General features: G+C 44.6%; 1 protein-coding gene across 3 annotated transcripts in view; it reads right to left on the bottom strand.

Moving 5' to 3' along the window:
• Positions 1 to 17,789, bottom strand: part of TLL2 (tolloid like 2) — a 101,006-nt gene that overhangs the window by 53,997 nt on the left and 29,220 nt on the right. For all 3 annotated transcript variants that reach the window (XM_042802391.1, XM_042802447.1, XM_042802488.1), the window contains exon 2: positions 11,123 to 11,233. In XM_042802391.1, coding sequence (XP_042658325.1) covers positions 11,123 to 11,233 — 111 coding nt within the window. The remainder of the gene's footprint in view (positions 1 to 11,122; positions 11,234 to 17,789) is intronic.

Below are 17,789 nucleotides of genomic sequence, written 5' to 3'. Positions count from 1 at the left end.
GGAGGTCAAGGCATCCAAACCAGCTTCGTGGAGTGACCATTCTGCAATGACGGCTCTCAGAGCTTATTAGACTCTACTCTTTCACTGACTCTTTCTGCCTCCAAATTCATTTGCTAAAACACTCTTGGAAATGACAAGGTAGCCTACACAGCTGAGGTAAATTCAATTTTTCATTTGAGCAAGTATTCAAGGAAATTGGGCATTTGCCCAACGCTGAAACAAATGCATAATTTAGGCAATTCTGCAGTTATTGGCTAAGCACTGTCGAATTTTACAATTAGGGTAATGGATTTAACTTCCAGTGTAATTTCCATATGGATAAATTGATCTCCTCAAGTACATTTGCCCATGTGTTCCCTCGATCACAGTTAATTAATATAAAGCTATTTAATAACCTCCACTTAAACACAAAAGACTATTCAGACTCTTCTGGCATCAGTAAAAGGAACAGTCTCACAGTGTGTTACACCAGCTGTAGACAAGAGTGAAAGAAAATTTAATTAAGAGTGATCAAGAGCAAGACAGTTGCAAACAGAAATCAGATGTTATAAATGCTCTATATGGTGACTACCCCAGCTCCTTAAAGGGTTAATAATGCCATCTAGCACCAACTGCCAGGTGCTTGAGATGTGCCCAAGAGAGAACTTAAGGGATGGGGAACGTGGTGGGGCTGGGAGCCAAAGCCAGGCAAAGTCAAGCAGGGAGCTGCAGGGATTCAGCACTGTCCATTCAGTGACACTGCTGCAGCTATGCCCAGAGCTAATGGTGGCACCACGTTGAATAGGAAGGATCTATACAAACAGGCTGTTTGGAAGCAGCTTCAAGAATGGCAGCAACGTATATGGTGTCTGTAGATGTCTTTGGGTGCTTAAAGAAAGTTAATTGCTCATTAACAAAATCAGAGCTGATTAATTTCTGATGTGCAGCATTTGACAAGAGTGAGTCTGAGTTCCAGCCTTCCTGGTTGATTTCTGAAAGATGCATATGAATTGGACTCACAGGATAAACACAACCAAAGTTTCCACTAAGAATGAGTAAGTGGCGGAGTTTGAAATAGCTGGGGATTTTCATTACAATGGAGAAAGCTTTATTGCTTGTGTGGATTAATTTGAGCAATCTTGCAGAGCTCATAAAATCACTAAAATAAAAACTATGTAAGGCTGAATGTTGGCTGTGCAGCTGAAATAAGATGACTTATTTTGACAGGCAGGAGGCCACCATCCAGAAAACTTGATTTCAGGGAACAGCGCATTTACAAAACAAACTTTGTGGTGCATGTGACCAGCTGCCATCGGGAACCTAGACAAGAGGAAAAACTACATCTTACTCCACTGGGAATGCAGAGCAAGTAGTAGGGCTGTGTCATTCAGGATGTGCTCTGGCAAGGACCAGACAGTATCTTCACCTGTTGCTTGGGACTCTATCCTGCCCTGCAGAACCTTTATCACAAGCAAAGGGGAAAGAGGAGATAGACTTTATTTCTCTGAGTGAGGCATTTCTCTGCTTGTCACAATACAAGTTTGGAACACCACAGGCCACTGTGTGAAGGAACACTGCAAGCCCCACTAGTCCCAGGTGGTTTTGAAGCAACATGTCATACTGGAAAGACCCTAGTCCAAAGAAAATGGGAGTCTGCAATACATTTTGGTGGGGCAGGTGGAGTAAAGACTCTAGCATCTCTTATTGCTACACAGGCACATCACAAGCAGCACCTCACTGCTTAGGGAGGCAGTGGACAGCCCTCCATTAACATCTGATGTTGACTCAAACGTTATCTAGCACTCAAGGACCACTCTCTCTCCCACATCATACTGCAAAGTCACATAGGGACTGTACAAAACACAGCAAAAGTAGGAAGAAAATCAACATTGGGAATCAGGTATAACTGTAAGATGGCATTTGTCAGCATGTGAGACAATTCTCCGTGGGTATCACCTAAGGGAAGGGTCTGAGGAGGCAAGTAAGGAAAAGAATGAACTGTCTTTGGTCAGTGCAGAAAGGGAAAAACAGCTGAACACACCAAACCCTCTTCAGGCAGGGGGCAAGGTGAAACTGCCTCCTGAGGGAAGAGAATACAGCACTCTGGGCAAGGGGGAAGGAGCTGTGGGTGACCCAAGCATGACTGAGAATCTCATGATCTCATGAGTGAGAGATGAATGTGCAACACACAGGGGCTTGTGGAGTGAGGAAATTGGAAGAATCCCTCACATATACAAGGGGAAGAACAAAGAAATGAGCTGCTTCTCTGCATCTCTCTTGTGCCCTCACATTAAACAGCTAGGGGATTTCTTCCTTACTGAAAGCAAGCAGTGTGGAAAGGACAAAACAGCCCAGCCAGAAGCACAACGCTGGCCTGTGCTGTGCTTTTGGAAGTGCAAGATGCAAAGCCCTCCAGAGCAGAATCTACGCCTGTGAACTGAGCCACAGCTCACTGGATGGGCCAGCACATGAACCATGCAGCACGTCTCTAGGTCTCTAGACACGAATCCTGTGCAATCACCCCACAGGCACTGTCCAACTAACAGATCAATCCAGAAGCAGTGGCAGGATAAGAACAGGCAGACTTGCCTGACAAGCCAACTACCCTGCTTCTGACAGCCACACTGTCCTGACTCAAGGCTGCTTCTCCAACCTTGCAAGGGAGATCTATCTGTCCTCTTTGCACATCTAGACCTCCCACGCTTTGGCACCTTGACTTCATCACCTTCTCTCCTCTCCTACTGTCAGGCACCAGAATGACAAGCTCTATTCCTGTGACTAGCAAAAGGGCATCCCTAAGATCAGCAATTAGAAAGAAAAATCCCTCTCAACATTTTCCAAAAAGGACTTCAAATTGGCACCCAGGTATCAAAAAATAAAAGCAATTGGAGTTAAAATATCAAACCCAAAGATTAGCTTTTGCTAGCAGGAGAGCCTTAACTACAGGGGGAATTAGAAGGTTTATCAGCAACAGCCCAAGGGTCACGGGCTCTCTAGGCAATTATCTTTATCAGCAGGTCTGAGAAGGTTGCAATAGGATTGCAATACTCTGGGCTGGAAGTTAAAAACACAGTATCTGCCTTTCTGCAAAGAGAAGATCACTGGCTTATTGCACAGAAATGTGTAATTGACAAAGCAGGCAACTCAAAAAAGCAGTGTGAACAAAAGCACTCTCAGCCCAAGAGGACTTACCCAATTCTTCCAAAGGGGAGCTCCTGCCTTGCCTTAGCAAACTCCAGAACTACGGGAAATTCATTTCATGGTTGTCTGCTCTGGTAAAACCCCTGACTGAATGGACTCAAAAAGGTAAACACTGGGGCTAGTCATAGGAAAATCATTTGGCACAACTAAACAAACCTCAGCATCAGGCCAAGCCTCAGGCAACTGGCACCTACCTTCCCGCAGCGTGGGCTGAGGCTCCTCTTCCTGTTAAGGGGCTGCATGGACTGCAAAGAAACATCCCTAGGGTGCACATCATGTGTTGTGGAAAACTGAAAGGAGGTATGCAAACAGATGGACAGAGCCCTCAGACAGGTCTCTTGGAACAAAGATGTTCCTCTACCCACATAAGAGGAAGCAATATACACTAAAGATTTCCCAGTGGAAGAACAGACCCCTGTAGAAAGTTCACAGATGGGGGTTATGTTACAGCACGTACATAGTTATTTGCATTGCTCCTGGCCAGTTACGACCAATACAGCTCAGATTAAGTTAGCACAACCCACATGTTTGCTCTAAACCTAAATGAATTGAAGGTTGGGCCCTAGGCAGCCCTGAATCCACCAATACTGAAGTCCACTCCTATCCTGAACCAAGTGCCACTACAGCAGAGCACCAAACATGAGTTACAAGGGGAAAAGAACTCTGAGTTTGGCATGCATGTGTCAAGTCAGCTAAATTTAATAGTCTCTCCTTCAAGTCCATAAATCACATCTTCCCTGGAATCTCAGTCACAGTCTAAAATCCTGGATTTTGCATTTTTCTATAAGTGTGTTTTGCACTAGAAACACATCAGTAGCATCAAAGAGGATTTGGAATCCACGTGCAGCACTACTACTGGCCACAGCCCCTAGATTGAGCAACCTTTTCCAAAGTGAAGCAGCAGAAGCCCCACATTCCACTGGAGAAGTCATCTTACTCTCCACCCTGAGGCTAAACAGCACAAATCTTTGCAGGAGAGCGGCAACCTGTCCTGCAAGCAATCCCAGCTCATGTGGGAATCAATGCCTTGCCTCAAGAATGTAACCAGAGAGCAGTAAAACATGTTTCAGCGGCTGACATCCCACCTCAGGTGAATGAAAAGCTGCTCTGTAATTTGAAAAGCACTGCGGCCACCACCCCTGCACCATACAGACTTTCAGGTGTGGACTCACACAGGATTGCATATCCTTCTGCTCCCTTCCAAATCTCTTCAAAGTTTGCCACCATGCCCCAAAACAGTTTATGCACATTGCATTGAAATCTGTGATTCCTGGGTTGTCATGATACAAAAAAAAGCTATGAGCCAGTCCTGAAACAGAAAGAGTCCTGCGAAACAAGGTGACCACAGGCATCCCAAAGCAAGGAAAAGTAAAGCAGCCTGCTGCAGATGTGGGCCATGTGCAGATCTGGTGAAGCAGCAGAATAGCTGCCTGCATTTTCACAGCACACTCAAGAACAGCAGAGCTAGCATGTGCCAACAAACCAACTCCCTGCTCTTATTAACAGAAGGTTTAATGCAGAAGTCCTGCCTGCCTCATTTGCCAGAGAATAACTTGCATGAATTTGCTGTCAGAGCCTCCAGCTATTCATGGAACTCTCTGTATCCCCTCTGATTTCAGGGGAAATCCTGGGATCTAACATACCCCTGTCCCAGCTGCACTGTTATCTGAAGCATTACTCACTCTAGCTAGCAAAGATGTTCTACAAATCCTTCCTGCCACTCATTTGTGGCAGTGTGAAAGTCTCATCAAGACCTTCCAGCCATGAGTCTAAAAACCTCTCAGAAACAGAGGCAAAGAAAACCTGTTTTTACTGTTCTTGAAAAGCATTCTTGGCAGCAGAATGGGGATGCAGAGTCAGTGCCTCAGCAGCAAGTCCAGCACAGCATGGCAAGAGCGAGGGCAGCCAGGCTCCCGTGTCTTCTGATCCGCTGGTGCCAAGCCCAGGAGAGACAAACTTGCCTTTCTCACTCACAGAGGTGCCTTTCAGGACTAGAAACTGCCTCTGTGATACAAAAAAAAAATCAGGAAAAGAGGTAATATATCAGAAAAATCCTCTTAATCCCTAAACTGCTTGAAAAGACTTAAATTAAACCCATTAGGATTAAATCCTTCCCATAGGCATGGCAAGAAAAGCAGACGTCTTCTTCCTCTGTGGATAATACTTCTGCAGATGAAGCAATAAAGCAAAGCCAATCACCTTGCACCAGTGGACTCATCTGGGTCTAAAAGAGAGGTGACACAGTGCAGTTTCACAGCCTGCCTGTGGATCTTCTTGTTTCCCCTTTCAAAGCCATCCAAGGGTTCTCAGCAGCAGAGGAATCCTCAAAGCTTTGACTCAAGTTTCTTCTAAACTAAAATTATATTATAAAAGCCAGTATTTTCACAAAAGTTAAAAAAAAAAAAAAAAAAAAGGCTACAAGAAACTTTTCAAAACTGTAAGCTCTTTGAAAAACCTTTCATCAAAGTGATGAGGAGTTGGTGAAGCTTGCTGAGGATAGCACTTACTGGCAGATCTCCAGGTACTGGATTAATTTCATTATGGTTTGAACCACTAGTGTATCTCTATGGGGCCAAATCCTAAGGGTATCCACTTCAACACCACTGCATGAGAACAACTGATTTTCATAGTAAACATGACATCTAAACTTGATCCCATAGAAACAGACAGGGAGGTAGCTAATTTAAACATTTTAAATGCAAAGTAACCTTCATTTTAACATTTTAACAAGTACTTTCATTTTAACAACATCCCTTACCTTTATCCCCTCTTCTAGCTGCAAAACATTTTTAAGGGGGAGGAGGAAATTCCCTGTTTGGCAGATTTTTACATGGCATTACAGATGGTAATAGCAGGATGAATAGATGATGTGGAGGGCAGTTCAGCCTGCAGAATCTTTTATAATACGAAAAGCAGCAAATAAAAATATCACAAGGAATTCTCTGAGCTTATGTCTTAGGTTCAAAGGAGAACAGACAATAAGGGGAAAAAACCCAAACATTTTTTTTCCTGGTTTAGAAAATTAGAAAAATCTTATCTGAACTCAAAGAAAGGTCAAATGTGCAACTTTAAACAGTTCTTTTACCAGATGACTGATGAAAGCAAAACTGAGCTTCAGATAAAGTTGAGCTGAGGTTAAGAGACCTGTGGAAAGGAGCACAGAAATCATATAACTGGAATGATTTAAAATTGGTTTGAAGGAAAGCACTTTGGAATAAACCTTCAGGGAAATTGTGGAAGGGTCCAGACAAGAAACTAATTGGTAGTCCTGAGCCCTCTTAGAAGAGCATGTCCCCTGGCATTCAATCCAAGTTACTCTGCACTGCATGCAAATACTCTCTACTAACTCATAGCTCAGAGTTTTAATTGAGTCAACAGAGATCGACATGCAGACACCTAAAAACTACTTGGATTAAATGGGCTACACTTAGCTGTAGACTGCTTCCACACCTGGCTTTCCCTCAACAGTGTCTAAGAAACCCCCACTTCTATAAATGCATCCCACTTCTATAAAAGGCACCAAAGAAGGATGTTTACATGAATAAGGACTATCAGGTCATATGCTGCACTCCAAAAGGCTTTAGATACATAACAAAAGTGATGCAATTCCTTGCATAATGCCAATACCCTATGTGACCACTCACACAAAAGAATCCAGGCATACCGGACAGAGACATACAGACAAAGCCAGAGATGGACATTGCTGCTGGAGCTCTGAAGCAATGTACCAAGGAGGGTACCAAGGAGACAGCTACCGCTAACTGTAAACCCCACAAGGGCAGTCTTCAAGGGGGTTACCAGAGAGCTCTGAGCCAACATCCCTCTCAGAGGGAAGGAACCATGACCCTGCTCTGTGACTTCAACAGGAAGACAATGCTATTTGATCCGTTGCTTTAAGTCCCAGATACTAGGAATAAAACACTAGCTCCAATATTTGCTGAGAAAATGCTTGGAAACACTGAACTTCAAGGCATCCCACTGTCAAGCAGGCTCACAAATTTGCATTCCTGAGTCCTGAAGGAACTGGCAGATGAAGTAGCTAAGCCACTACCCAATATATTTGAGAAGTTGTTGCAGTCCAGCAAAGATCCTGCTGACTGGAAAAGGGGAAACATAACCTCAATTTTTGAAAAGGGAAAAAAAGAAAACCCGGGGAATTACCCGCCACTAGTCTCATCTCTGTGCCCGGATGGTGTCACTAAGGGCAAATCATGCCTGACAAATCTGGTGGTCTTCTACAACGGGTTTACAGCACTGGTGGATAAGGGAAGAGCAACTGACATTATCTACCTGTACTTGTGCAAAGCATCTGACACTGCCTTGTCTCTAAATTGGAGACATGGATTTGATGGACGGACCACTCAGTGGATAAGGAATTGGCCAGATGGTCTCACTCAGTTGCAGTCAATGGCTTGATGTCCAAGTGGAGAGCAGTGACAAGTGGCGCACCTCAGGGGTAAGTATTGGGACCAGTGCTGATTAACATCTTTGTTGGCAACATGGACAGTGGGATTGAGTGCACCCTCAGCAAGTTTTCCATCAACACGGTTGAAGGGAAGGGATGACATCCAGAGAGACTTTGACAAGCTTGAGGTGAGCCCGTGCAAACCCCATGAAGTTCAATAAGGCCAAGTGCAAGGTCCTGCACATGGGTTGGAACAATCCCAAGAACAAATACAGGCTGGGTGATGAGTGGATTGAGAGCAGACCTGTGGAGAAGGACTTGGGAGCAATAGTGGATGGAAAACTGATTATAAGCCAGCAATGTGCGCTTGTAGCCCAAAGCCAACAATATCCTGGCCAGTAGATCAACGGAGGTGATTCTCCTCCTCTACTCTGGTCTTATGAGACCCCACCTGGAACACTGTGTCCAGCTCTGGGACCCCCAACATAAGAAGGACATGGATCTGTTGGAGCAAGTTCAGAGGAGGACCACAAAGATGATCTGGAGCACCTCTCTTGTGATGACCAGTTGAGAGAGCTGGGGTTGTTCAGCTTAGAGAAGAGAAGGCTCCAGGGAGACCTTACAGCAGCCTTCCAGTACTTAAAGGGGGGCTACAGGAAAGATGGGGAGGGACTCTTTATCAGAGAGTGTAGTGATAGGATAAGTGGTAACGGTTTTAAACTGAAAGAGGGTAGATTTAGATTAGCTATAAGGAAGAAATCCTTCACTGTGAGGGTGGTGAGACACTGGAACAGGTTGCCCAGAGAAATTGTGGATGACCCCTGCTTGGAAGTGTTCAAGGCCAGCTGGATGAGGCTTTGAGCAACCTGCTCTAGTGGAAGGTGTCCCTGCCCATGGCAGCGGGGATGAAGCTAGATGATCTTTAAGGTCCCTTCCAGTCCAAACCATTCTATAATTCTATGAAATTTTGAGGGTCTGAATAGCAACTATGGCATTTCTGCAAGCAGGAAATTAATGCAGAAAACAAGCCTGGAGCATATTAATGCTGTGAAATTGAACTCAGCACAGAGGTCTGTGGCAGAATCCAGATGGTTGTCCGATCAGATTCCTTCTCTCTCTCTTAAGGGCCTAGAGAAAGACATAGCTATCTTTCTAGACAAAGACTGGAAGAAGGTGAAGGAGGGTAAAGCTTGAAACATCTGACAGTCTCAGCCCTCACCAGCCAAGGCAGACCTTTTACAAAGGCAGATGATCTTCAGTTGGATCCAGTGAAGAAACATGTCCTCTGTCACCCACAAGTACATAGGAACCTCATTCTTCATCCAGAGCCTGACAGCTGCAGATGCTCCACACAAGCTAACAGAGTGTACGTCTATGACCAGCCCTACAGTGTCAAATGGCACGATTTTCAACCCTCCTAGCCAAACAGCGTTTTCTGGGAACAAGGAAACAGCACAGGGGAATAAAAATGCCTGGCCTAATAGTATGTTCAGAACTTCAGCTCCCAGATACGAAGAGCCTCTGTGTCTGTATATACATATTAAGTACTTCCTCCACTATACAACTAATCCGATTAACAGCTTTAGGAAACTCTGAAATGTTATAATTCAAGCGGTCCCATTCATAAAAGGTCTTAGGCTGTTTCTGTAGAGAGGTTGCATTCTTCCCACTGGAAATAAAAACAGCAGAGAGCAGGACTTTCTCCCAAGGAATAATGGGTCCCAATCCCCACCATTCCGAACTAGACCACCCTCTTACAATTCACATGAATGTCAAGCAAGCCCTGCAAGAGAAGAATCAACCCTTCCCGTCCCTTCAGAGAGCCCCCTCACAGGGCAGGTGAACATAGAAATCCCTCTATGCATGCTCTGCAGAAAGCCTGACAGTCACAGGGGCTGCCCAGTTTGTCAGCTTGCACTTCAGGGGCTGAAAGCCAGAGAGACAAATAAAGCCTGCCGGAGAGGAGGACAGGGCCAAGTGAGTGATGCGACATCACCATTTGCCTAATGAAAAGCATCGTATGATGCACCAGCTTTGCCTCAGTCAGTAAAAGGTGCCAGGAAGAGACTAGTCCAACCACACAACATGAGCCATGGTTATGAGAGACCAGCACCTGCATTACACGATACAGATGTGGGTTATAAAATTCAGTTTATTTGCCAGATGGCACAGGTCTGGCACCAGTGATGAGTGAAGGAAATGCTAGGTACGACAACTAAAAAAGCCATGAGAGCAAATACAGTCAAACACCATCCGGCTTTGCTTCCCCAGTAATCTCCTCATCTAACTTCAGGAACTGACAAAGGGATATGAAAGAGATGAATGCTGCCTGTCCCACTTAGTTCTTATTTTCTGATTTACCTTCTGCTCTGAAGGCAGCCTTCTCCTAGTCACCTACTGAGAATGTGCCACAGCCCAAAACATGATATGAATGGGCTAAGTGACACAACAATGAAGAATAATTGTGTTTCCAGGGAACAATCTCTAATCTGAAGAACTGGGCAGCCCTCCTCTGCCCAGAATGTCAGCATCTTCATGAGTTTAATCAGTTACATTGGCATCAAAAGCATGCTTCTGTGTTGGATGTGTCATCTTTCACACTCATCCCAACAGGGAGCTGGAGCACTGATCCCCAGAACAGGACCTACACAGTGCTTAGATGCTCTAGAACCAAAGCTAGGCAGTCACAAAGATACAGAACCAGCCACCAGTCCTTACAAATGATACAACAGGAGCTGATACGCACAGGGGTCAGATGAACATATTATTTCAGTGATTTCTGTCTCTACCCAACCTCTCACCCTACTTGCTAACCTAAGAGTCTAACAGCAGAGGGGAGAAAAAAGTTTGTCCTGAGATGCTGTCTCCAGTCCCTCTGGTATCTCTCAGAGCTCAGACTGCCAACAATTTCTCTCTTGCAGCATAAAGTGCAATAGAGGCAACAATACTGCAGGGAGCCCTCCAAACCCCCCCCCCCCCCAAACCAGCTGCAGTATTTCAGAGATTGTTAGAGCTGGAGCCCAGTCAGAGCTCCTGAGTCAAGAAACAAGTCTGTCACAAGACCGAGCATATATAAGAGCTGTGTAGGGGGCCAACATAAACATATGTTACCCCACCTATTGGCTTTACAGAAAATCAACACAACTGTTAACCTATTTCAGATATAACATCACTTCAAGGGTAGTTTGCATGCAAGACTACAGTGGGTTTTACCTAAGTAGATAACTTAAAAAATGCATTATTCCATTAAGATCATGCACTGCATGAAAAGGGGGGGGGAGGACAGTAAGAGTCAAAGGTAATGCTGTAAATTTGAAAATCTTCTCCCTCGGTCAAGACAGGATTGGCTATATCAAATTATGAATCATCTTTTGTTTAACAATGTTCAGAGTTTGATCCCACCCTCAGCCACATAACTAAACTCTGCATGCACCTCCCTGTCTGTGGGAATAGGCGTCATGAGTGAGAGGGAACTCCTTCCTCCCTAAGAATAAAAGCCAGGGAAAAGAAGGCATCACCAGCTGGGGCTGCCCTTACCTGAAGTGTGTCTTGAGTTTCCATCTGAGTGCTTTGTTAAGTCAACAGTTCTGTCTATTTGAAACAGCTTCAGATCATCTTCATCTAAAGCGATATCTCCCCAAAAGGCAGCTGGAGAGAAACAAACTGCAATTAGTTTATTTTTTATTTTGGAAGGAAAGTACAGTTCCTATGTGGCCTGTATCACACCTAAAAGGTGATTACACCATGGACCAGAAAAAGGTAACACACAGCAGTAGTTTTAAAAGTACACACAGAGTAGACACCAGTGGAGGCCAGGCGACAGCATTTAAATGAAGCCACTGTGCAGATCCACCAAAAGGACCTGATTAGCTGGGATTCCTCATCTTGTTACAGGTTTGGCTCTCAACCAGGCACTAAGTTGGTGGGGTTCACTCTTCATTAAAGCCTACAAGGAAGACAACCACTGGCATTTCCATAGTTAGTGTGAACAAGTTAGCTAAGTTGCAGCTCAGATCCTGAGATGTTGCATCTGCACAATCCCCAGGCCAACAACTGGCATAAGACAGGAGGACAGTGGTGAAGGACTGAAGCTCAGCAGCGTACATATAAAGGCTACAGTTGTCAGCCTGCAAGACCTCACACACAGGGTTAGCACTCAGACATACTGCATCGCTCTAAATCCAAGCTGAGAGCCATCCTACCATTTCCACTCTGGTGGAGAAATGCCAGTTATTTGTCTCCTTGTGGATCAGTTACCCAGATTTAAATTTGCAGAGGTTTTAATTTTGTAAAAATCCTTGAGTTTCAGCCAGAAGTCATGAAAGTAAGTTAAACAAACTGATATCTCAACATTCGCAGCTCAGAGAAACAGACTGGAAATCATTGGAGTGGAAAAAATTACACCCTGGGAGTATCCTGACCAAGTTGACACTGCAGCGTATAGTTACTATTTTGGGAATTTGAACAAAATAAACACAGGCGATGAAGCAGTTGACCAAACAGAAGAGATCTTTCAGAGATAACAAACAGGTTATGAACAGAGCTGTCAGAACTCATGTGAGAAGCCTGCATAGGTTGTTGAACAATAAAAAAAATAGCAGAAATTAAATGGTGATACAGTTCAAGAGAACTCATTAAGACAGGCAAGGAGCAGCGTGAGTTGCTGTCTGCAACAGTGACCAGATTTGAAGGAACCATTTTTTCTTCTCTTGTCAAGTCAACATTTACACTACTTGGGGAAAAACATCCCATTGCTACACTAGGAACATCACTGATCAATGTTAGGCCTGAGAAACCAATGGGTTTTGCTGATCATCTCACTTTTATTGTCAAGACCAAATGCAATATGGACCGTTGCCTAAATATCAGAAATGTGCAATCAGATCTGTAGCAAATGAATTATGAAAGGTTAACTCAGGGTTTTTTCTGATACAAGATGGCACTGGGTCTGATGCAGTGCTTGCCTCCTCTATTTTGCATCTCAGCACCTCAGTCGGTGCAATAGCATTTGCCGGTGACACTGTTCTGGGACATGGGAATGGCAAGAAGTTTTTGCCCGCTACTGGACACATCCCAGCTATCACAAACTGCCTCAGCCAAGAGCTGCTGCAAGCAGCAAAGCCTTGGTATGAGCAGAGTGGGAGTCCAATGCTTCCCCCTTTCCCTGTAACAAAGCTCTCTCCCCCTCGTTACCTGGCCACAGCAGAGGAATGGGAGACAGCCTTAAAGGAGGCTGGCTCTGGCTTTTTAGTTGGCTCTGCTTAATACTGCTAACAAACCCCAAACTACAGAAATATGGCAATGGCTCCAGAAGAGAACATAGTGCAGACCAACCTATACGCAGACTGACATCAATTATAAGTAGGACAGAGCTGCTGTTTGCTACACAAACACAGAACTCGGGCTTTCCCCAACTCCTTGGCAATTCAAGTCTTCATGATGAGCAGAGAAGAACCTAAAATACTTCCATATCCCTACCAGCTAACAAGTCTACCAGAATGGCCAAACATCCCAAGCTGATTGGGAACAGCCAGTAGAAGAAAGCAGAAACACAGGCTCCTGTGACTGCAACTTGAAGAAAAGACATTTTATCCATCCAGAGAATTTGTTTGCTCAGGACAATGTAGCAGTCAAGGGGCAGAGATGTAAACAGTACCCCATGCCATCTAATTCCCTCCCCAGCCACATTTGGTAAGTCACTATTGCACTGGCCAACTAGATATCCATTACCTACATTCCTGCCAAACCTACCATCCCATTTCAGCCCCAAACTAATTGCTACAACATTGGGCTCTCACTGTCTCTTTTCCATTAATACCACACAGTTTGTTTCTCAGGCTAAGGTAGCCCATGCCAAAGCACAGCTTTCAGGGCAAGCCTGCAGCATGGATTTACATAAACAGAATTATTACATTTTCCTTCCCAATGGAAAGCAGCAGTTTTCTCCCAGCCCTAGCAAAGGAATCTCTTACTGTTACAAAGCCATACATCATCCTGAAAGATGGCCCACTACAAAAGCTGAATTTCCCTAGCATTTATTTTCAGCTTTCTGCAGTCCCAGCGTGCTCCAGAGGAACCATGATTTATCACAGTCCCAAATCAGTTGAATAACTTTCCTCACTTGAAGTCCCAGCTGAGAGTGCTATGCTGCAACTTCTCCTGTGCTGTCAAAGGCTCCTTCGTAAAGGCACACAAGCCTGAAAGACACTTGCTTCCACCCCAAGGGAGCCATCCCACAGGAAAGCCCAAGTACTTTATTTTAAAGGGTCACAAGTTCAGAAACTGCTGGCAAATGAAGCATCTCAAAGCATCCCTTCTCATTTATCTTTACCAAGGTCTCCTTTTTAATTTGATGTGGGAGGATTTCCAAAAAATAATTAAACAAAATCAACCAAACAAAAAATGTAAATCTCCAAACAGCAGGCTAACAAACTTGGAAACCAGTATTTCTCTTGGCAGAGACCTCTGCAGTGTACAGCTAGGTGCAAACCCTTAACACTCAGTGCAACAGCATGCCAGCTTTTCTTTAAGATGATGAATTAATCGCTCTGGATAGTAAGAACAGAGTAGTTATTATTGAGGTTGATGGAGCCAATATGACAGAGTTTGCTTCTACGCTGGACTAACCTGCACCAACCACCTCGAACGTTTAACTTTACCACCTCCCAGCATAAGCAACCAGGCAGCATTTGTCTGTTGGGGCACAGGGGAAGGACTACAAGTCCAGCACCCAAATGAAATAAGCAGCCCGGCAAGTTGTCTTCATTTTCAGCACATTTCTCCCCAAGGAAAACAGTTCACATGCTGGTGTCTGCACTGTGTGCTGAGCACAGAGGTGAAGGTATGGCAGATGGCACCATAAAGAACACCTTCTAGGCTGAGGACAGGCTGAACAGTTTCTCCTGGTGCTTCACACACAACCACAAAGTCCAAACTCACCCATGCCTTCACAGTGCCCATTTTGCACAATAACTTTGGGGAGCGGGGCGGGGGGGACCTCTGGCAGGCTCCCATTGCAAAGCAATGCGACAGCCCAAAGTGTCTTCTTTCTAAAATCTTTACCACTCTTCCCTGCAAATGACTTCCAACCTGTTTTTGCCCACAACATCCCCAAGCAATTCCCTTCTTCCATAACCTGCTTGTATTTTCTCCTTTTCCTAGTTCCAAGTAGCACAATCTGATTTCACAGGAGAAAAATCATTTTGCTCTTATGAGAACTCAATACAAAAGTGTTCACAACAGTTTAAAATATGCCTTTTCCATGAGAAGTGTGTTTCCATCAGGCCTTTTAACAAAATTCTTGTCCTTTTTTTTTTAAAAAAAAAATTTCTTTTTTTTTTTTCCCCCAAAGACACCAAGTAGGAAAAACAAATCACCAAAAAAAACTTATGGTATTCAGCCAGAAAATTGAATGACACTGTTCCTATAAACACATCTCAAAACAAAATGCAATATTGTGATTTATTAAAAACAGGCTGATCTCTAACACTTCATGACAAATATCCGGGGACGGGTATCCTTCACCCTCACCACAGTCAGCTACAAGTTTATATGAGAATATGAGAACCACATGAGCTAGCAGAAGAAGAATATAACTCTGTGTTTGAGAAACATCACCCAATGTCTGTGTTTGAGCTGATCTCCAGCCACCAAGCTGGAGCAAAACTTCCACCCATTTGTGTGTCACAACCCCTTGCCAGGAAACCCACATTCCTGCACCAGTGTAGGCCATAGATTTACCCTGATGACAAGGATCAGCAAAGCAGTCACCCTCTGGATGCTGTGGGAGACCACTGCAATTTTCCCTGTAGCACTCATCAGGACCAGCTGTGACAGAGATTTACAGAAAAAGAGGCCTTGGAAACAGGCATACCCTGCCTGCCAGGAAAGCTCCCTCCATCCCACTCCATCTCAAACATAGACTCCTTCACCAACTGAAGCTTTTATTACAAAATGGCAGGTTTTAGGCGCTGAATGGGACCTGAACCTAGCGTGAGGACTATGCCCTCTAACTTGAGCCACAGGAGCCCTCTTTCAGTGGGGCCAGAGCCATGCTAAGTTAGTGTATGTCATCAGCTTGAGGGTCTCGTCTGAACTCGCAGCCAGCTGGCACAGCTCACACTGACAGACTTCATTTCAGTTCTTCCAGCATAGTTTTAACACAGTTTTGCTGGAAGGACTTTACTCTCGCTCAGCGGGTTTCTCACAGTGCAGTACAGCAATGAGCATAGAAAACAAATAGCAATGTGAACACAAGTAGATGCTTCAGACTTGCTTCATCAATACTCATGACTCAAACTCAGTTTTTGCTACTGTTCACAACCTCTGTGTGTAGATGATACCTGGGTTCCCAAGCAGGGATGCCTCATGACTACTCATACCTTGGCATCTCCAATTTTGTGAGCATTAGCAGATGCCACTGTCAAGCAGCCCAGGTAGCCTGCCTGTGTCTGCCTGACAGAGACTCAGCTGTATCACCCAAGTGATGAGCTGCACCAGCTGTTTGTGTCTCACAGTGCCATCGAAGGATGTGCTCTGAACCCACCCATAAGATCAATCACACGTATAAGGGCCAGTGTCTATCCCCACCCAGATCTCTGCTCTCCATCACCTGCATTACTGAAAAATCCCAGGGCACCAGCTTCTCTTGTGCTAGAGTTGATTGTACCCTATCCAAATAGTACAAGGGAAAACCAATGCCTGGTCCCACCTTAGCAACATAAGCTACGAGCAAGGACTGCTGGGCATACAGACACAGGTAAGCAATTATGAGTGCCACCTCCTGGCAAACAACAATATGACTATTCATGCACTGGCAAAACCATGCAAGTTATTTTTGAGCATTTGCTGATGCTTCTCAACCTGACAGGTCTGAGTGCTGAGAGATTTAATCTTCAGGGCTGGCCACACTTTCATGAGAGCTAACACTCTGCAGCCTAACAATAAATAAATCAACACAAAGTGCATTCCCAGCACCTCCATATTTCTTTCTTCACAGGAAGACAGGTCTGCTGCTGCTTGCTGGCACAGGAACCAGCAGAATGGTATTGTGAGGTATGCCAAGAAAGATTTATACCTTGAAGAAAAAAAATCAACACATTCCTTTGGGCAAAGTAACAACCATGTCAGAGAGAAGAGCAAAACCTCGAAATAAGGCAGAAACCAGTGAAAGAAGAAAGAGAAAATATCCCAAACCAACACTTTGGGAATAGGGCCAGATCCTGAGCATCGAATACTCAAGCCAAAGGATGGGAAACAAGCAGCAGTAATGAGTAAAAGAAAAGCATCAAGACTGCCATATTCAGCCATTACATTTTCATTTGGATCAGTTTGTTTCTCCTCAGTAGGAATGATCAGAGGTTTCCCACTGGCCAACTTTGGGGGTAAGCTGGCTTGAAGGCTCTGGCAGTAAACTGCTCCACACTGCAAGGGTGTCTGGAGCCAGAGCTGGTGTCTGGCATCAGCAGGGTTTCCTGGCAATAGAGACTCAGCAATTCAGTTTTCAGTGGGCAGGAGTTCCCCTGCCCAGGGAGAACGTTTCATTTCAGAAACAAAATCTCTGTTTGTGGAGGAATGTATAGGAAGCTGGTCCACTTCTAAATAGCAACAAATATATCAAAAATGTCAAAACCTCCTGGAAATCAGAGTCTGAGTTCCTACATAGACTCTGAAGAAAACAGAGTTGCCTAAATTATCATGTGCAGTGCTCCCACAGCATCCTCTCTTGGGAAGTTACCTTCAGGAGACCAAATTAGTCCAGAAATTCTGATTCAGCTTCACTGAATTTTCGTACCTGGAAGGTGATGATGCAGGAACAAAGAAATACTTTGGGCTTGAGTTTGTCCAAAGCTGCAAACAGACATATGAGCCTACACAATGACCAGCTTTAAGGAGCAATATATGCTCTCCCTTGTCTGAACGCTATGTTATTTTAACCAAGAACCGGACAACTCAGTTGCATGGGTTATAGTGTCTGCCATAATTAGGTTAGGAGAAAGATCTTTTCATTTTAACATCCATAATTCTCCTGCTGATGGTTGCTTCCTCATTCAAGGTCTTCATCTTTTCCACATCAACGGGGCAGTCACTCCAGTCCAGTGATCTATGAATCCATTCCTGGTACGATGAGCAATGCAGGAGGGCACATGTGAACACAGAGCTGAAAATCCAGGCCACCGACAGCAAAGCAGCTCCCTCTATGGGC

This window comes from Tyto alba, unplaced genomic scaffold (genome assembly GCF_018691265.1).
Source record: "Tyto alba isolate M040663 unplaced genomic scaffold, T.alba_DEE_v4.0 Super-Scaffold_1, whole genome shotgun sequence".
Taxonomy (NCBI): domain Eukaryota; kingdom Metazoa; phylum Chordata; class Aves; order Strigiformes; family Tytonidae; genus Tyto; species Tyto alba.
Note: the sequence above shows the minus strand (reverse complement) of the source record. Positions and strands in the feature narration are given on the sequence as shown.